At 41.0% G+C, this 20,562-nt stretch overlaps 2 protein-coding genes across 3 annotated transcripts in view; one reads left to right on the forward strand and one right to left on the reverse strand.

Moving 5' to 3' along the window:
- The first annotated feature begins 740 nt into the window (after positions 1–740).
- Positions 741–9,112, forward strand: PGRMC1 (progesterone receptor membrane component 1). Its single transcript, XM_031005843.3, has 3 exons — positions 741–1,363; positions 4,947–5,102; positions 7,788–9,112. The coding sequence occupies exons 1-3, from the start codon at positions 1,036–1,038 to the stop codon at positions 7,889–7,891; spliced, it is 588 nt and encodes a 195-aa protein (XP_030861703.1). The 5' UTR covers positions 741–1,035; the 3' UTR covers positions 7,892–9,112.
- The window catches only part of LOC101137618 (A-kinase anchor protein 17B), a 29,853-nt gene continuing 17,979 nt past the window's right edge, over positions 8,689–20,562 (reverse strand). Inside the window, exons 2-4 of one of the 2 annotated variants that reach the window (XM_055376228.2) lie at positions 19,716–19,846; positions 17,297–17,482; positions 8,689–15,597 (exon numbers count right to left, since the gene is read on the reverse strand). In XM_055376228.2, coding sequence (XP_055232203.1) covers positions 13,951–15,468 — 1,518 coding nt within the window. In that variant the 5' untranslated portion in view covers positions 15,469–15,597; positions 17,297–17,482; positions 19,716–19,846 and the 3' untranslated portion in view covers positions 8,689–13,950. Of the gene's footprint in view, positions 15,598–17,292; positions 17,483–18,566; positions 18,591–19,715; positions 19,847–20,562 lie in introns of those variants that run through there. The other variant, XM_031006098.1, reaches the window with a different exon arrangement.

The following is a 20,562-nucleotide window of genomic DNA, read 5'->3' on the forward strand; positions in this document are numbered from 1 at the left end:
ATCAAAGGCCGGATGAAATACCTAGGAAAGGAAGGGACCAGGCCTAGGATCCTTCCAAACTCCCGCCTTTGTCTGGGCTCCAGCTCAGGGTTATTGTGACTGCCAAGGGTAGCCTGACAGACTCCAAATAGAAGAACGCTGCCAAACAAAGAAACTTTCACATTATTCTGAGGGGGGAAAAAAGAGCAACAAGAGAACGTTGCTTGTTAATGCCTGGTGACTGAGCAAACCAGTAATTGCAAAAGGGTTTTTCGGAGAACAAACCCAAAGTTAACTGGGCGATCAGATTCGTTTCCCCAGATAATAGGGAGAGTTGTGCACTGACTTTAGCAATCGCGGGGGTGTCGGTCCCACAGCATCTGGGGGAGAATTGGGGAAGGGCCATCAAGGAGAGCGAATGGGGGTTCCCAAGGTGAAAATGAGTCGTGTAGGGCTCTAACATAGAAAATGGAGTTCGAAGAATGAGTTTCCTGTCTCCTAATACAGCTTGGAGGGCCCGGGAACGGCAGGGGGAAGATGAGGGGCTTCAGAATGGGAGGCAGGGAAAAGCCTGCAGCAAGAGAAAGGGAGTCGGTGTCTGGCGCGCATCAGGTGGCGGAGGGGCGCTCGCACAGAGCCCGGCAATGCCGAGGCCCTCCCAGCGGGTCGGTCTGCGAGGAGCAAAAAAGGGGTTCAGAGGAGGGCAGCGCGTGCGTCGCGCACAGCTATAGGATGGCGCGAGGATGGCGTGAGGCTGGGCTGGGGCCTCCCAGGTAGAACTGAGGGGGGCACCGCGCGGCCGCGGGGGAGCGGCGCCGGACTCTAGAGGCTTTGTAGGGGGCCTGAGGGCTGCGGGGCGGGACCGAGCAGGGCGGGGCGCTTAGGTGGCCTCGGGGGAGGCGGGGCTTGGAGGCTCCGCCCCTCAGGCCCCGCCTCCTCCCCGGCTAGTCTTTGGCCGCCGCCGAACCCCGCGCGCCACTCGCTCGCTCAGAGGGAGGAGAAAGCGGCGAGTTCCGGAGCCCTGCCTAGCGCGGCCCAACCTTTACTCCAGAGATCATGGCTGCCGAGGATGTGGTGGCGACTGGCGCCGACCCGAGCGAGCTGGAGAGCGGCGGGCTGCTGCATGAGATTTTCACGTCGCCGCTCAACCTGCTGCTGCTTGGCCTCTGCATCTTCCTGCTCTACAAGATCGTGCGCGGGGACCAGCCGGCGGCCAGCGGCGACAGCGACGACGACGAGCCGCCCCCTCTGCCCCGCCTCAAGCGGCGCGACTTCACCCCCGCCGAGCTGCGGCGCTTCGACGGCGTCCAGGACCCGCGCATACTCATGGCCATCAACGGCAAGGTGTTCGATGTGACCAAAGGCCGCAAATTCTACGGGCCCGGTACGCGGCCGGCGAGGGGGGCTTGGAGACAAAAGAAGGGGGCCCCGGCACGGGGCTGGGCGGGAGAGAGGCGAGGCGGGAGCGGGGCGCCCCTGAGCGGAGGGAGGAATGGCGGCGAGCTAGGGTAGGCGGGCAGGCGGAGAGCCGGGAGGCTCCCGGGGCGGGCAGGGAACAAGAGGCGCTCTAGAGGGGCTGCGGGCCAGTCAGGGACGCGGATCCCCGGCCCGCGCAGCGCTGGGAGGGGGTTAGAGAAAGAAGGCTGAGGCGCTTAAGCCGGGGGTGGGTGGGACCACGAAGCTCGAAGGCGTTGGGGGGGGGACACATCAAAGCCCAGGCTGTTGGGGTAGTTTTCGAAGGTCCTGGGCTTGGGGATTCCTGGAAGGAGGAGGGGGTAGTGTCGGGTTCTAGGAAGGAAATGAGGGTGTTCCGAGGGAGGCATGGGGGAGGGCGAGAGTGAGAAAAGGTCCAGACCTAGAGAAGACGGGAAGGCCAATGACACCGGGAGTAGGTTTGAAATATGAGGGTGTGGGAGAAAACGCCGAGACAGGATTAGCAGCAGGTAAAAGCTTTGTGCCCGGTGGATAGTGATGTGTGTGTGCACTCGTGGTGTGTGCATGCGCGGTGTGTGCGTGTTTAGTGTATGTGATTTATCGGGTGTGTGTGTGTGGTGTGTGCATGCGCGCTTGAAATGGGTCATGCGTCAGGTATGTGTGTGGCATGTGTTTGGTATGTGTGCGCTTGTGCTGTGTGTGGCAGATGGGGAAAGGCTGGAAGGTGAACAAGGAGGAAGGGGGCTGTTTGAGGGAGGAATAAAGGCTGAATATGGTGGACAATGGTAACGTGGCAAGCTTTTAAGGTAATATGGTATTTAGTCTATAGCAGGAGAGAAAGGATTAGAAGCCAAAAAAAATTAAAATGGAGGGAGGGAGAAGTGGGAGGATACCAAGAAACAAAAGGAGTAGAGCTATGAAGACTGCTGGGTGGGGGGATATCAGGAAAAGCCAACCAGAGGGAAATGAAGAATGGATGACTGCTGCACTGCTGAGCTGTTGGAGAAGGCAGGCCTGATGGGTTCCTTAGAGGCGAGGTTTTTGCAAACCTGGTTGCGTATCAGAATCACCTGATGCATCTGAGGAAAAATACAGATTCCCAGTCTAACCGCCAGAGCTGCAAATGAGTCTCGGGTGGTCCGGGAGTCTGTATTTTAATATGCTTCCCAGGCGAATTTGAAAAGCAGCCAGGCTTGCAAAGTCCTGCTTTATAGAATACTTGGAGATGAGGAAGAAGAGGTTTTGGCTCCTCCAATATGGACTCCTCTAAACACAGGGAGCTTAGAGGATGTCCACATGGACGGTGCTCATTCCACACTGGCCTGAGAGAGGGAAGAGTACAGAAGGCAGTACACAAACTCAGGCATTCATTTTAGTCTCCCAGTCCAACTGATCAAAATCAGATGTGTTAAGGTTAAGGAGCTCAGTTTTTTCTTGCAGACATTTATTTATTAATTTTTTAGAGACAGGGTCTCCCTCCTGTGTTGCCCAGGCTGGTCTCGAACTCCTGGGCTCAAGCAGTCCTTCCACCTCCATTTCCCAAAGTGCTGGGATTACAGGCATGAGCCACTGCACCGGGCCTGTGGATATTTTAGAATACCTGCTTTCTATAGGCATGTAACTGTCAAAATCATTTGAAAACCACACACATTATTTGTCACTTAGAGTAGCACACATAGTTGCTTTATCAATAAACATAATCATGTAAATACCTGTTAATATTGAGCTCAATATTAAAGGAGTGAAAACATGTGCATGAGGCATCATCATGACTGTAGTTTGCAGAGTCATTGAGAGGATGTCAGCCTGTGCACAGAGCACAAAACTGGGAGTCAGGCAACCTGCGTTCTAGTCCTGATTGGGTCATGACTAGCTGTGTGACCTTGTGCAAAGCATTGTTCTCTCAGAGCCTTAGTTTTCCCTCTGAAAAGTGATAAAGATGGCCTATTGTGAGATCTCTGTCTCTATCTTGCACTGTCATTCAGTGAGCCCATGACTACGTGACATCATGGTAGAAAGTGATGCTTCATGTTATAAAGGATTCCTAAAAATTAGTCATTCTAGTGCCTGTTAATTCTGTGCAAGGCACTGTTGTAGATGTGCGAATATAGCAGTGAGCAAAACAGACACAAATCTCTGCCTATGGAGCTTACGTTCTAGTGAATATATGTTGCACTGAATAATATGTATTTTTAAAAGACTTTTAATGTTCCCACTAGAGAACATTTAATTGTTTAAATGTTTAAATATTCTATGAGGTTTAAATATTCTATGTTTAAATATTCTATGAGGTTTGCTTGGTAAAGACTCACTCTACCAAGCCAATGACCATAATTTCTGAAATGGTGAGGTTCAAACCATTGCATTTGCCTATTCTCAAGCACTAGGTGCTGCCATTTCCACTAGGGGTGTACATTTATGAAAAATGTGGGCTTTTTTTTACCTTCTTTAGTGAATGTGGCAGCATGTAATGATGATTAAAAATAAGCATTTTTCTTTGGAATTTTACTTGCATTTAAAAGTTGTAAAATTTGTAAAAAATTTCTGAGTGTATTGAGGTTTCAGGTGACCAGGCCATATTGAAACTTGATCTATTCTCATACTTGGCATAATGGTTCCCTACAAACATTTTAATGTCAGGGCTGCTATTCAATCTGCCTTGGGGGAAACAACACATTGTTTAAAGTACACTGGATTCTCTTCATTTAGTTGTGCAATATTTAAATAAGTCTAAATATCCACTTTGTGTACCCACAGAATGATTCTCTGCTCTCTTAGACAAAAGTTCAGTATAATATCACAAATAATCACATTTTATAGAGTTGTTTTGCAGTATTGATTCAGCCTCTTTTCCATGAAAATTTTAGTATTTTCACAGTCTTCTCAAGCCCACCAAAAAACAGATAATGAAGACTGATCTCTGTGTTATCTCTTATTTATTGACAGTGAAGGTTATGTAATGTGGATAGATTTTTAAACCACCGATACTGTTATAAAATGGTTCTTCTGCAGATGCCATGAGTTAATGTTTAATTGAGCCTTGGAACCAAAGATGTGTATAAGATACCTTTGTTTCATTAAAACATATCAGAATATATTCATAAGGAAATGTGTTTTCATGTACACATCAGTGCTTATTATCTTAAGAAACCATAACTCTCACTGGTGTAGCCCCAAGTGCTTAGAACTGTCAGGCTCCCAGTTCAATGTTCTTGTATGATTCCCTACTACCACTACCCCAAGAGATCACTAACCACGTATGACTTTTTTACTAGCTATTTGGAAACCACAGGAGACTGACGCAAATGTATAGCAGTTTGATTTACTTTTAGTTATTTAAAAGTTAAATGACAACAGGTCTTTCTATGTCTCCTACATAATGTTCAGAATATCAACATTACTATGGTTTCCTAATGGAATTTGATATTCAAAAATGGGGCTATGTTGATGAATAGGGAAGCCATTTTCTGTGTATAAATCACAGAGAAATTGACTGTCTAATAAAGAATTGATCTTTGGTTTTGTTTTTGAAGAGGGGCCGTATGGGGTCTTTGCTGGAAGAGATGCATCCAGGGGCCTTGCCACATTTTGCCTGGATAAGGAAGCACTGAAGGATGAGTACGATGACCTTTCTGACCTCACTGCTGCCCAGCAGGAGACTCTGAGTGACTGGGAGTCTCAGTTCACTTGTAAGCATTTTTAAAATTGTGTCTGGGTCAAATTTCTACCAGTAATGGGGATTCATGGCAGGACAATAGTTATTACTAAGCAGCCTGAAACTTGGGTGCATTTTGATAGGCTCCTTAATCTTGGACGGATCAAGTTCATGGCTTGAAGTAATTGTAGCAGTGCTGAGTCACTTGCTATGATTGCATACCAATTTTTAGCCAGTTCTCTATGGAAACTTGGGTTTCTGGTTTTGATTTTAAAATTTTTGAGAGATTTGCTAGATTCCAAATGAGGATTTGGTGCTTGGTGTGTCAGGGAAAGGACAGTGTCCATCTTGGCTACAGAAAGGGATTTTCATAAGCCCTCTCTTGTAGAGCTTGCCGTTTAAAAGCAGCCCACATCTCTGTTGAAGAATGGGAGACTTGTATTCTGTGAAACAGCTTCTCTTTGAATCTAATTGAGCCTAACTATAGGCCTCATCTACAAATGATGCTTATAATGTGCCCAGCAACAATGGTGTCTGCATTTTTAAAAAGAAAGTAAAAAGGAGATGCTTGTTTCTGGCTTATGCTATGGGCTGAGGTCTTTGGGGAGAAATAGGAATGAGGGGTTAAGTTCAGATTTTGAGAATTCAGGAATTGGTTTCTGTCAAATCTAACTGTTTAATTGTCACTCTAGCAATATTTCACTGCCAAGAATTTGAATAAGAGTCTTTCCCAGCTTTTATGAAACAGTATATAAAGACCATGAGCATTATTTGAAGATTTTTCATTTAAAATATAGTTTTCTATGTGTGTTCTCTATAATCAGTTAAATATTACATGTTGGCTATATCCAACCATTTTCTTTGAAAATAATGCTGACTTCAGAGAGAGTTCTGGATTAATAATTAGCCAGATGTGTCTCTGCCTTTGAGTTTTGGTCTCAAGCAGGCTACATATAACTTCCAAGTCTAGAGGCAAGTTTTTATACTTTGGAAAACATAGCTCAGTTACCTAATAGAGTCCCTAATTTTTGGCATCATAAGGATGCCTTTGTAATTAGTTTTCTATATGAAACCAGTGAATTGTAGTGTCTAACTTACAAAGCTCTATTTTCTAGGGCTTGCCTTCATCAGTGGGAGAAAAAGTGTGATTTTTTTTTTCCACTTTAAGGCTAGCCCCAGATGCTGTTGTGACACCTCAGCTACACTTAAAGTTGGTGTGGATTCCCCTTAAGGCAGGTTTCCCAGGCGCCACCTGGCTTTTATTTGTCTCACACAGTTCCAATTGTTCCCAACAGTTATTTCACACAAAAGCAGCTTTAGTTACCTGGTTAGACAGGTTGGTTACTCCTCTAATTCCTACTCATATTCAGCAAGAGGAGACTCTTGGCTTTGGACATTCAGATGATCGACCCTGCATTAGTTTGGCTACAGTGATGAGGTGGTTTGCTGATGCCATCTCTTCTCAAGTCTTTTGCATTCTGGTTTGCACCCTTACATCTGTTTTCTCCAACACCTCCAGTCATCTCCTGGCTCCTTTACCACTTCCTTTAACCACCCATACGTTTTTCTCTGTGCTGGGAAAAATGTTCTGTCTCTTGCTGTCCTCTTCATCTATGAGACTATTATTCCTTCCTTTCACTGTCAAACAAACTTCTTACAAGTTTTTATTCCTAACCACTACTTCATTTCCTCTCTATATACCTTCTTCCTCCCTACAATATGGCTTCTATCCCCACAATTGGATTGAACTCTCTTTCTGAAAGATTTTCAGGGAAACCTTTTTTTTTTTTTCTTGCCAATCCTGACTTCACTTGTCCATGCCATGTTTTAGATCTCCTGTCATGTGAGCCTCCAGAATGGCTCCCTCCACAGAGTTCCCATTTTGGTCCATGGGAGCTCCAATTTTCACTTAATTAATTCATGCTTCCAGTTTTCTTTCAAAGTACTTCTCATCTGTCCCTTTCCATTCCCCTGGACACCACCCTGCTCCTGGCGCTGGTTCCTTTGCATCTGGATCTGCACGCTGGCCTCTGGATCGCCCTGTTCCCAGTCTCTCCTTACTGAAATCTGCCCTATACACCACATTGATAATATCGTTGTTAAAGCACTATTTTACTGTGTCATTCCTTCACTTATAAACCTTCAGTGCCCTTTGCCACCTATAAGTCCAAACTCAGGCTGGCTTTTCAGATCTTTCATAATATTTCCCCACACTACTTAGCCAATCTTATCTCCTACTAACTTCTAAATGTTAACTCTACTCCTGCGAACTTGGTCTCTTCATTGCTTCCCAGATACGTTTTCTCACCTGTATGCATTTGTACATGGCGTTTGCATTTTCTGGAACTCCCTCCCTAAATCCTTCTATACATTTTTCCAAAATATATCCTCCTTCCATGAAGTATTCTGTAACCCTTCTGATGAACTCATCACTTGCCCTTGTTCTTCTAAACATTCCCTACACACAAACAATTCATTTTGACGTTACCTTGCACACTCATTGCCAGACGTTGCCACCTGTTTTATATGTCTGTCTTCTGAACAAAACAAATTCCCTGTTGGCAAGGACGGTGGTATAAACCACCTTTGTATCCTTCAAGAAGCCCAACACATTGCTGAGTATATTGCAGGCCTCTAATAAATGCTTTAAATTGAAACGTGGTAATGATGTTTTAGAAAGAATGAGAATGACCATTTGTGTTTTCTTCTCTACCTCCAGTCAAGTATCATCACGTGGGCAAACTGCTGAAGGAGGGGGAGGAGCCCACTGTGTACTCAGATGAGGAAGAACCAAAAGATGAGAGTGCCCGGAAAAATGATTAAAGCATTCAGTGGAAGTATATCTATTTTTGTATTTTGCAAAATCATTTGTAACAGTCCACTCTGTCTTTAAAAAACATAGTGATTACAATATTTAGAAAGTTTTGAGCACTTGCTATAAGTTTTTTAATTAACATCACTAGTGACACTAATAAAATTAACTTCTGTCTTAGAATGCATGATGTGTTTGTGTGTCACAAATCCAGAAAGTGAACTGCAGTGCTGTAATACACATGTTAATACTGTTTTTCTTCTATCTGTAGTTAGTACAGGATGAATTTAAATGTGTTTTTCCTGAGAGACAAGGAAGACTTGGGTATTTCCCAAAACAGGTAAAAATCTTAAATGTGCACCAAGAGCAAAGGATCAACTTTTAGTCATGATGTTCTGTAAAGACAACAAATCCCTTTTTTTTTCTCAATTGACTTAACTGCATGATTTCTGTTTTATCTACCTCTAAAGCAAATCTGCAGTGTTCCAAAGACTTTGGTATGGATTAAGCGCTGTCCAGTAACAAAATGAAATCTCAAAACAGAGCTCAGCTGCAAAAAAGCATATTTTCTGTGTTTCTGGACTGCATTGTTGTCCTTGCCCTCACATAGACACTCAGACACCCTCACAAACACAGTAGTCTATAGTTAGGATTAAAATAGGATCTGAACATTCAAAAGAAAGCTTTGGAAAAAAAGAGCTGGCTGGCCTAAAAACCTAAATATATGATGAAGATTGTAGGACTGTCTTCCCAAGCCCCATGTTCATGGTGGGGCAATGGTTATTTTGTTATTTTACTCAATTGGTTACTCTCATTTGAAATGAAGGAGGGACATACAGAATAGGAACAGGTGTTTGCTCTCCTAAGAGCCTTCATGCACACCCCTGAACCACGAGGAAACAGTACAGTCACTAGTCAAGTGGCTTTTAAAGTAAAGTATATTCATAAGGTAACAGTTATTCTGTTGTTATAAAACTATACCCACTGCAAAAGTAGTAGTCAAGTGTCTAGGTCTTTGATATTGCTCTTTTGGTTAACACTAAGCTTAAGTAGACTATACAGTTGTATGAATTTGTAAAAGTATTATATGAACACCTAGTGAGATTTCAAACTTGTAATTGTGGTTAAATAGTCATTGTATTTTCTTGTGAACTGTGTTTTATGATTTTACCTCAAATCAGAAAACAAAATGATGTGCTTTGGTCAGTTAATAAAAATGGTTTTACCCACTATAGTGTGGTGACTTATTTAAATTTTTTTAAAAACGTTATTCTAGGGAATCTGATTCAGACATTTTACTTTGGCTTAAAATTCAGTTTCATTTTTGAGTGCAGAGTTTTTGTATTCCAAAAGAAACAAGGGGCAAAATTTCATGGAGACCCCACACCAAAAACCAAATACCAGCTTGTCCTGTTTAAGAAATAGTGAATTGAATTGCTTTTTTTGTGACTTGTCAAAGTTTTGCCTAAATCAGAACTTTCTAAACTGTAAATGGCAGACCTCCACCTTGAAGTCTATAGCAAGGTTCTTAAGAAGTAAGGTTACTGAAGGCATTGTCATTGCCAAGTGCTAAGGAAGGGTTTGGGTTTTTTTGTGTTAATGTATTGTCTGATCAGGAAAGTATCAGGAATCCTTACAGTAGCAAAGTTAATTCACCTCGTGTCAAAAGAAGGATAACAGATTTGCATATGCAGTCAGTTGTATAAACAAAGACAACCTATTAGTGTTTTGTCATTTTAATGTTAACATTGGCAGAGTTTTCTTATAAGAGATATACTTCCTGAACCAAAGAAATTTCCATTTTTCATGTTATCAAACCACATTGCAGGTACTTGTGAGTTTTTTTTAATGTGCTCTTTTTTTTCCCACTTGGTTTCATTCACCAAATGTTTGAGTGCCTGTTTTGTGCCATGTAACCTGTTATGCCTTATGCTTTGGAGAAGGAGTGGGGGAGAGAAGTTGGGCCCACCTTCGCAGCCCGAAATCTCATGTGCATGTGAAGATTAGGCTACTCATCTTGCAACGTTAAACAGGCTTGTCTGCTGCCAAGAGGAAAATATCCAGAGCAAGCTTGTCCAACCCATGGCCCATGGGCTGCATGCGGCCCAGGAAAGCTTTGAATGTAGCCCAACACAAATTTGTAAACTTTCTTAAAACATGAGATTTTTTTTGCAATTTTTTTTTTTTAGCTCATCAGCTCTCGTTAGTGTTAGTGTATTTTATGTGTGGCCTAAGACAGTTCTTCCAATGTGGCCCAGGGAAGCGAAGAGATTAGGCACCCCTGATTTAGAGCCTCATTAAAGTTTCACTCCCAATAACCTGATTCTCTTCCATTCAGAGCTGAATCAACATTGTGTTGGTTACTTGGAAAGGAATATTGCTGTAAGGCAGGACTTTGATCTAAAAACTTCTCAAATCCAGCTAGCATATACATAAGCCATATTCATGTAAAAGGCACCATTCAAGAAGATGGTGGTGTGGGGGGGAGGGGGGGTAGTTGTTACAACCACCACATGTCCAGTGAAGGAGGGAGGTGTTAGGTTAACATCTGGCTTGCTCCCCACCTGCTGTCATCCTACCAGCTGCAGAGACAGTTTGTTCTCAGTACTAGCATCTGTGGTTCATAAGCAGCATTTACTACGTGTTTTCAGTATCTGCATATCTGGCTTCCCTGCATAATGTAACATTCACTTTACTTCAGAGGGCCAAATTTATGCAAATCCTAGATCAAGAACAAGCATCCATACATTTCTTGCTGTTTCAGAAAGAGCTCTTTGAACCTGACAGACGCTTTCAGCTCTAAAGTGCCCAGATTTTACTCCAAGGTAGTCTGCCTTTGTTATGATACTTAGAGGCAGTTTGCTGTATATTTCACATGAAAATACAGTTAACTCTTGAATGGTCAAAGACTGATTATTGAGGCCCCTACCTTCTCTGACTAGACTGTCCATCCCAAACCCATAATTGTTTTTGCACATTGTATAACTTGAACACTTCCACCCAGGGCTGAAGGAATTAGGTGAAATTCCATGGAGTCAATTTTGCTACCTCTTATTAGCACTGATAAAATGTGCTAAAGGGAGGATCATCTTAAATCTAAATATCATTATTTCGGTTTGTCCAAAATGAAAATAAAACTATGGTCTTTAGTCCCATGAACTCTGACAATGTCAGTTTCCACAAAATGGGAAAAGTTGCATAGAAATGATATTAAAATTAGGCATCTATATTCCACAGAAAATGTTATTGTGGATGTGCAACATGCTAGCCAATACATGTGATAAATGAACAAAGAATATTCACTATGATTATTTTTAATATATCTGACAAATATGTATTCTCTAACAATGCAAATGAGAAAAGAGATCAGCAACAATAGTGCAAAGCAGCATACTGTAAGTAGGAACTTTCCCCCAAAGGTGGACTTATCAGCATTTATTTAAAAATGACTGTTTTAAACAATTTTGCAACAAGTAAAAATAAGTTTATTTGATTCTTATTTTCAAAATTACCAGGTTACATGGCTTTCTACCTGAGAAATTTAAACAAATTGAAAACACATTGACATATTTTTAGTTTTTTTGCATAACTACCAACAACTCATAAAAAGAAAAACATGAAAATACCTTAAGACAAAGTTTAAAGCTCAGGCCCTTAATAGGACATAGAAAAAGATATGAGAAAACACTTTTGCACCACTTAGCACAACAAACAATAGCAGTGTTAATTAAGAAGGTGGTTACAATATTTTAGTTGTATTTTACTCCTTACTAAGCCATTCAATTAAAAAGTACAGGATAAGTTATATTCCTCATTTAGGGCCTACCCACCAAAAAGGTTGACTCTTTATAAGACATATACAAGTCTAGGGTTATACAAAATGTAAACATAAAACCAGTATTTTTACTTTCTTCTAAGTCCCAGGATGGTATTTAGCAAAAAAAAAAAAAAAAGACAAAAATGTTATATAGAAATAGCACCGGTTCTATTACACATAAAAATTGCACATGCTGTATTCTGCAATTTATTTTTATGTCTGACTACTGAGCAGCAAACTGTTTTCATGTCTAAAAACTCTGCAAAGAAAAATCAAGTGACAGAACACAGTGAGATTTTTTTTCAAAACAAGCATAGCTGCTTCTCATTACAAACTCATAATATTCTTTGTTTTAATGGCATGACACATGAAAAATTAAGAGGCAGGTTTTCGTCAAAGAAAAATAATACCTGGTTACTGAAAGTTGCCTGACAAAATACAAGCTGTTAGCAGTTCAAAAGGCTACTCTGGACAACAGTACTTTGAACATTAACAGTCAAGGCACTTGCCCCATAAGCAATGTTTTTCAGATTTGACAAGCCAAATCTAGTTTTGATGGAAGAGTCACTGGCTTGAAAGTGGAATTGAACACAAGGGAGCCAACAAATCATCCACTGGTTATTATCTTATTAATAATAAACATCATCTGCTATGATACATTCATTTCTGACTTCTTGCATGTACTAACATAGCTCTATGATTAGAAGAGATCGATGAAACAACTTGTGGCTCTTCCTTCAGATAAATAAGATTTTGTAGCCCTTTCACATACCTGGTTGCTCAAAAGGCTGGTTATATGCACACATTGTGATATTCTGGGCAACCACAATGACTGGCATTCTACCTGGCTCTACCAGCTGGTACTTTTCTACAGAATGTCAAATTAAGAGTGTTTGAATGAATCATGTCACATCAAAGTGTTGCCCTTTACTGCTTCTGTGGATTAAAAATGACTTTTTCCTGTTGCTGACAGTCTCTAATCTCATTAATGTCTTCAATTACCAGGTCAGGCATAGTTTTGTTGGAGAAAAAAAAAAGGTAATCGATTGCCCCTGAGGTCCTAAATGCAAGGTAAGGCAGAATGAATCAGCGGAGCTTTCTATAAAACATGCACTGCACTAAGATGTAAGTCTTCAAGAATCCATAAAATATTTCAATTTAAAAACATTTATGAAGTCAAAAACTAGTAGGTAAAAAGATCAATTGCTTATGTTGAGAGTTTACAAATCCTACACATATACATTTTTCCCTAGCTACAAAACTATAGGCTTTTCTATTTACTCTTTTTGAAAACTTGATGGCATCACTGAGGATTGAGAAGAGAGGCACTTGTTACTGTTTAGTAAAGTTCAGTTTGGGGGATATTCAGTGACTTTTTACAAACTGATGTAATCCGGCCCTGAGTGAAAGGGTTACATAACCTGAAGTGGAATAGTCACAGCATCTTTTTTCAAGTGACATTATTGGTGCCCCACAATTTGTCAATATTTCGTTTTGCAAATTCCACTGGTTATATTACTTCAATCTTGCTGTTTTTCTAAAATGGAAAGACATGGGGTTCTTAAAAAAAAAAAAACAACAACTCTGCTAATGGGTTTAAATACTATCCACTTAAACCTCAAAGGACAATCTGGACCACTCTTAGATTCTTCCAAGACTTTGTCTTGAAAAAGACAACTGTTTGAGTATTTAAACGTAGTAATAAGATTAATTTTCTCCTGGTGGGTGCTCATGCAACTCTTTAATGTCATGAAGAAGTCTATGTTCTAACTGTCGTCTCTTTTATCTACAATTATTTCTGAATAAAAGTCAGGAAAGTTTGTTGCTGCACGTGGTGTTTCTGACCAAATCAAAGAACATGTAAAAGGATCATTATTCATTCACTGCTGTCGTCTTTGGAGATAAATGACACTAAATGATGATGTTATGACACCTAAGGAGCCATAGAGGGCCATCTCAACCCCTCTCAATGTTAATCTGCTCCTTCACTGGCGTAGAAGTAAAGTTTTAGCTGAACCATAGAAATGTCTATCCTTGGATCAAGCAGCATTTAAAAGCTTGAGCAGGGTCAAATACAAATTATTATTTCTCTTGCCAAAGTTGAAAGCACGGGTCAAAATGACTCCAGGTGTATTGACAAGCTTTGGGAAATATAAAACACACAGGTTCTGAAGTTTTTAATGCTGCTGTCTTGCTGTGTAGTTGTTAATTACATGGCTACATTTGGTTTTAAATTTTCTTCTTGTAACATGTTTATTGTGAAAAAGGATACTCCTGATCTAAGTGGTCATCAAAACATTTAAAATTTAAAGAACCAGTGCAGTTATTTCCTGAATAGCTTCCATAGTCAATATACTCCTGACCATTATGTCTATTATAGTAATAATCAGAATTGAACTTCAAATAGTTATAATTACATCCTCTAAATCTTGAATTCTGGTTATATTCTGACTTCCAAGGAGTCCCTCTTCTTCTGTGAAAATTACCAAAATAGAAAGACCTAGCACTTCTTGATGACATTACGGGCACCTGAGAGGGCCCATAGTTCACTTTCTGGTCCAATGTACTATCACTAAACCTCTTTAGATAACTGGAAGTGGGTTCCCGGTAGTAGCCTTCATCAAACAAGTATTTGGGGGCTAGTTGTTCCTTCATTTGGCCATTGTTGTTTTCATGTCTAATGAAATGACTTTCACCCCTACGCCATGAACATATCCATCTCGGTTCATACTCAGACTTCCTACCTGGTGTCCTAAACTTGTAATTAGAGTATTTTTCCTCACCATCACGCTTCCACTTTGAAAAAAAGGTCTGCTGACTCGACCTTGTATTTCGTTTGTGAGTGATCATTTTGTCAGTGTCAGGAGGTTCTTTTTCTGAGAAACTATTAAATGTGGCCACAGATTTCTCTTTCTCCTCTTTGTTTATACCAAGGGTTTCACTGAAGCATTCAGAATCACTACTAATTTCCTCTAAGAAATCTGTCAACTGTAAACCTAAGCCTATTGACTCATGGGGTGGGGACACTTGGCTTTTCCCTGTGGATTTGGAATCTTCGATATGATAACTATGAGTCTTTTCCAACAGACAGCTGTTTCCATCAGTTGGGGACAGCTGACCACCAGCTTTATGGGCTGTCTCCTGGCAATGAGTTTCAAACCCATTAGTACATTCTTTGGCATAATCTACTTTTCCTCGTTTACGCTCAGGATCCTGAGTACAAATCTTTGATGAGTAATTATTTTCTTGAACCTGTTCTTTCCTTTCCAGGTTTTCTACTTGGCTCGAATTGATTGAGTGATGCCTACACTTTCTCAAATTAATCTGAAATCCATCTCCCTTAGCTTGGACATCCCTCTGCCACTGACATGTGCCTGCTACCTGACTTGTTTCTAGGCAGATACGAGTATATTGTGGAGGTTCATAATAATTGAAAAGATAGTCAAAAAATGCATCTGTTTCATGGATCTTAGGTTTCCTGCCTTGGCCTCTCCCAGATAATCTGGAACAGGATTCACTAGAACCGTGGTGGTTTTCATTTTCAAGAGACTGGCCTTCAGTTATCGTAATCTCCAAGGAGTTATGCTTAAAAAACAAACTGTATTCATATTCCTCATCATCTAATAATATTCCAGCTCTCTGTTTTCTAGGGGAATACCTTAAATTTTCTTCCCCAAGGCAGTGGGAAGATTTCTGTAAGTGATCCCTAGTTATTTTCTTCATTTTTTGTTTTTGTTTATTGTCTGACTTGGCAACCTGATATTTTGACATTTCCTCTTGATTTTGAAGGTACAGAGTGTTTAGCTGTTCTTCTTCCAGAGTTTTCAATGTGTTCCCTGGAGAATCATTAGCTTTGGTGCCAATAATGTCGACTTCCTGTGGGTTAAACTGTGTGGATCCCTTCAAAGAAAAAGATTAAAAATCTCTCATGAAAAACTAAACAGATTAAAAAATTCCAAAGAAAAACTGTGCTTATTGTTCTGAAGAGACTTCCACTACCTGGGATAGATCCAAATTAGGAACAATATTGCACTGAGGAAATAGAAGGCAAAATTAAATGTCTTAGTCTAATATGAACTGTTTTGAGTACGTCTATGCCCATGCTTATGTGAGAAGGCACCACACTTTACATAGCCTTCAAAGCACATGACTCTTTTTTCACTTGTTTGAAAATCAATAAGCCTGATGTTCCAGGTATTGTGCTAGGAGCTGGAGATACAAAGAGGAATAAGAAATTATCTATAGCCCTCCCAGAAAAATCCCAGTACAAGAAAAGACTGACAGGTGAATGGTATATCTAAAAGGGTCCACTAGCTTAAAAGATAAACTGTCTTTCTTTTCATACCAGCCTCCTACTGTGGACTGCAGGTAAGGCTGTCTCTGAGTTTCCTCCCCATTCCCCTGTGCTCAGTAAGAAGCAAGGTAGCAAGTAGCAAATGTGGCCGTGATCGTGGTTCTATCTGCAATCATGTCTGCAGTGCTATCTGCTCTCCATAACTGCACAGCAGGTGAAAGGTGCTGCCCACAGGCCCCACCCTGCTGGAGGCTTTGTACTGTGCTCCCACTGACACCTGACACACATCAGAGCACAGTGCCTACACACTACCTGGGATTAGAACCTGGGACTGCATAATGGGTATTAGTATTTACGAGGCCAAGAATCAGACACCACACACATTGAAAAAGATAGATTCTTTAGGAGTCACCCTCAGAGGTCATTAAGGAAAATGAAAAGAGATCCAGCTAGCCTTATTATCAATGAAAATGTTACATTTTTCTGATCCTAATTTCACTAAGTTTGATTGTCCACACTAATGAGAAAGAGGTCAAGATTGCAAATATACATAAAAGTAACTCTATGTAATCCTAATGGCATTTACTATTCATATTTTAAAACACTGAATATGGATTTTTAAATGAACACTTTGGTAGCTTTTCTGGCTTTTAATCCAGGACATCTGCAGAATCTGGCTATCTTTAGGAGGTCAGGAAGGGGGAGAAACACCTTCCAAAAATGAAACTCTCCAAACATAACAATTGCTCTGTGAGGTGAGAAATTTCTTATCAAATAGTTTAAGACTAGACTATCATGAGCTTGTTACAAGGCTCAAGACTCTACCAAACCTACTGCAGATGAGTGGAAAAGTAAAGTTAATAGCACCTGACACCCACCCCCCATCCGTTTCTTCCCTCTGGCATTTTTCTGTTACATCCATTAGGAACTTAGAAAAGTAGACACATTAGCTAAATGCTCTGGGTAATACTGTCCTGAAGTTTAGAGACACAAAGAGAGAGAGAATGAGAGACAGAAAGAGAGAGAGAGAGAGAGTCAAATGGAAGGTTGGGACGCAACTCCTTTAGAGAATGTGGATATCCCTTTTGTAAATCTATCGGATTGTTAGAGGTCAGCCTATTTAAAATAAGCCCCAGTGGATGCAATGAGTCTTCCATGGAGTGAATTTTCAATAGGCCACTGCTCAGATGCAAAGGTAATGTCTCAGAAAGGTGAGTACCTACCAAACTTGAAGAACAATTCGGCAATAGCCTTCCTGAAATTTTCCTCAGGAGTACCCTTAGGAACCGAAGTGCCTCAACTCACCTCTGAGCCACTAGGTACTTCCTCTCCTCCCACTCCTCTGAAGAGTCTGGCTCTTGAGGTGCCTCAGCTTTGGCTTTGGGCTTCTGTTTCCTGTGCTGGTGTCTGTCTCTTTCCTTCAGGGCTTGTCTCCTTACCCTGGCCTTCTTCCTCTTTACTCGGACTTTTTGCTCATCATCTTTTCTTTTTCTGGACAATGATTAAGATTAAACCACTCAGAAGGTATTTATTAGGCATTTGATCTCCTCCCTCCCTCCCACTGCCAAGGAAGAACAGATCATCTCAGCTTCCAGGAATCCACCACTGTTAACCCCAGTGCCTAACATAGACAATTATAATAAAAAAACAAAACAAAACAAAACACTGTTAAGCACCAGTCAAGGGGAAAGACACATCATTTTCTTAGTCAAATAGAAACTGTAAAGGAGGCCTTCTGCAGAGATAGAGTGTCAAATAAAGAAGGCTACAGAATTCAAAGGAGGGGCCTTTAGCCCCCACATTCTCAAACCACAAGCAGGGATCACAGAATCCAGCTTTCATGGAGACTATTTCATTTTTCTTGTGAATAAAACCTATCAGTTGGTTTCAAACAGACAAATAAAGGTGAGTCAAAATACTCAGAAAATCTTCAGGGTAAGAACTGGTCCTTGGTACATGTTACTTAACACAGCACACTATCAGAAAAACATACTGGCTTAGAAGAATATGGGCTTTTTTTCTGCTGTTTTCTGAAAATTAAAACTGTCTTGGTTAGGCCCTTATGGGAGGGAACGTGGGGAAAGGGAAAGAAGGGACAATTACCTAAGTCAGAACTTAGCCAAAACTCAGAGGATTATCTAAATTGGATGTTTAGCCTGGATTTGGGGGGCACTAGTTATAGTTACTAGGCTCAAGCTCTGGCCAAGTTTCACAGACATGACCTCAAGTAATTCCTATCACTCCACTAGCCAAAAAAGTAAGGGACACATGGAAGGGTATTCTTTATCTCCTTTTTTTTGAGACAGAGTCTTGCTCTGTCACCCAGGTTAGAGTGCAGTGGCACGATCACAGCTCACTGTAGCCTCAGACTCCTGGGCTTAAGTGATTCTCCTGCCTCACCCTCTCGAGTAGCTGGGACTACAGGCGTGTGCCACCATGCCTGGCTAATTTTTTTTTTTTTTTAATTTTTGTAGACACAGGGTTTCCCCGTGTTGCCCAGGCTGGTCTTGAACTCCTGGCCTCAAGTGATCCTCCCACCTCAGCCTCCCAAAGTGCTGGGATTACAGGCGTGAACCTGCTTATCTCCTTTTCTGAATGGCTACAATTTATATGAAAGAATAAAAGAATAAACATGCATGAGGAAGGGCCAGGAAGTAAAATTAATTTTCAAAGCTCTGTAGTTTTGGCTCAACTGTACTCGACTGGCAACCTTTGGCAATCCAATAGCCCCTTCTAGACTCAAACTCCTGAACTGGACGTCAACGATAAGCTCAAAGAAATAAATACAAAGAGTCCGGGTGCGGTGGCTCACACCTGTAATCCCAGTATTTTGGGAGGCCACGGTGGGCAGATCACCTGAGGTCAGGAGTTCGAGACCAGCCTGGCCAACATGGCGAAACCCCGTCTCTACTAAAAATACAAAAATTAGCCAGGCATAGTGGCTTGAGCCTGTAGTCCCAACTACTTGGGAGGCTGAGGGAGGAGAATCGCTTGAACCCGGGAGGCAGAGATTGCAGTGAACGGAGATTGCACCACTGCACTCCAGCCTGGGCAACAGAATGAGACTGCAAAAAAAAGATAGAAAGAGAGAGAGAGAAAGAAAGAAAGAGAAAGAAAGAAAGGAAGAAAGAAAGAAAAGAAAGAAGGGAGGGAGGAGGGGAGGGAGGAAGGAAGAAGAAAAATATATGGAGGCTCCTTAAATTCACAGATGGAATTTAGGCCAACGAGAAAAATACTCCCAATCAATCCATGCCTTCTTGCATACAAGTTAGCTTGGTTATTGAACATTTTAAGAAGAAATTCCATCCCAGCACTAAATTCTTAAAAATTTTAAATTAGTAGGCTAGGTAATTTTGATAATATTTGGTAAACTGGTAAAATTCTTAACTTGGCAGGCTAGGATTTTCACTATAAAAGTTTCTTGTCCCTTTTTAAAAAAATCATTTCTTTCCAGACATCTTAATCTAGCTAGTTCCATCATTCCTCATTATTTGTCCTCCCTGACAAACATATTTTTTTTTTTGAAGTCTCTTGTTTTCAACAGTTTTGCCATTTTGGTTTTGTAACAGCACAGTTGAAAGACTGTAGCTTTCAATGGCGTTTTCCAATCTGCTCCAATTCTTGCCCCCCATCTCAATGTTATCTACCAAGTCTGGCTGTTCATCCAAAAGGATTAATCCATAAATCAAAGAAAAAAAATCTTTGTTAAAGTTGGTCCACACACCTTTCAGCTACTTCCTCTTCTCTTTTCTTTTCTTTTTTCCTTTCTTCTTCTAGTTCTTGTAATTTTAGCCTTTCCTGATTTCTCCTCCTTATAGCTCCTTCGCTGAAGTGTTTGGTCGTATCAGACGTAACCTGCTCCAAAACAATTCAAAGTTTCATTAGAAAAGTTTGCCAGCTGGCTGGGTACGTCCCAGGTCAGAGAGATAAAACTAAGATGGTACATGGTAATTCAAAATCAATTGAATTCAAAACGTCCTCACTGCATCCCAGTATTCATATTCCTACTGCTTCTCAGCCACCAGCCAAACAGTACTCGTAGGCTTGAGGATTTTCTTTGGCAGAACCCTTGAATAAGTATATCAAATCATCACCTTAACTTTACACAATTTTACTTGTCAGTCGTACCTCAATAAAGCTGTTTAAAAAAAAAAAACCCTGAGGAGCTTACTTTACATATGGTCATAGACACCATCACAGTGCCATCATAGGCACAGGCTGAGAAATGTCAATATATTACTTCCGGTTCGTTAAAAAGATCAAATGAGCTAATGTATTTTTTTAATCATCAGAAACAAAAATAATCAGAAGTGTGTGTGGTGCAGGGGGAGCAAAGATGCACAAAAACTAAACTGATGAGAGAGAAGATCTATCATGATTAGTAAACAACTTTTCAAATCTTGAAATAAAGTGAAAATTAGATTGAGATACTACAGAATAGTATAAAATAGGTTAAAATTTTTGGTTAACCAAATCACAAGAAAATTATAACCAGACACTGGACAGCGGGAAGTGGTCTCTCATCTTGTGGTAATGTTTTATTTATTTATTTATTTATTTTTGTTTATTTG

The sequence above is a fragment of the Gorilla gorilla genome, chromosome X (assembly GCF_029281585.2).
Source record: "Gorilla gorilla gorilla isolate KB3781 chromosome X, NHGRI_mGorGor1-v2.1_pri, whole genome shotgun sequence".
Taxonomy (NCBI): domain Eukaryota; kingdom Metazoa; phylum Chordata; class Mammalia; order Primates; family Hominidae; genus Gorilla; species Gorilla gorilla.

Bases quoted from the DNA above. Each gene is read 5' to 3' on its own strand.
- PGRMC1 (XM_031005843.3), top strand. From the start codon at position 1,036: ATGGCTGCCGAGGATGTGGTGGCGACTGGCGCCGACCCGAGCGAGCTG. The intron at 1,364-4,946 runs GTACGCGGCCGG...TTGTTTTTGAAG, and splicing joins CCGCAAATTCTACGGGCCCG to AGGGGCCGTATGGGGTCTTT. The intron at 5,103-7,787 runs GTAAGCATTTTT...CTCTACCTCCAG, and splicing joins CTGGGAGTCTCAGTTCACTT to TCAAGTATCATCACGTGGGC.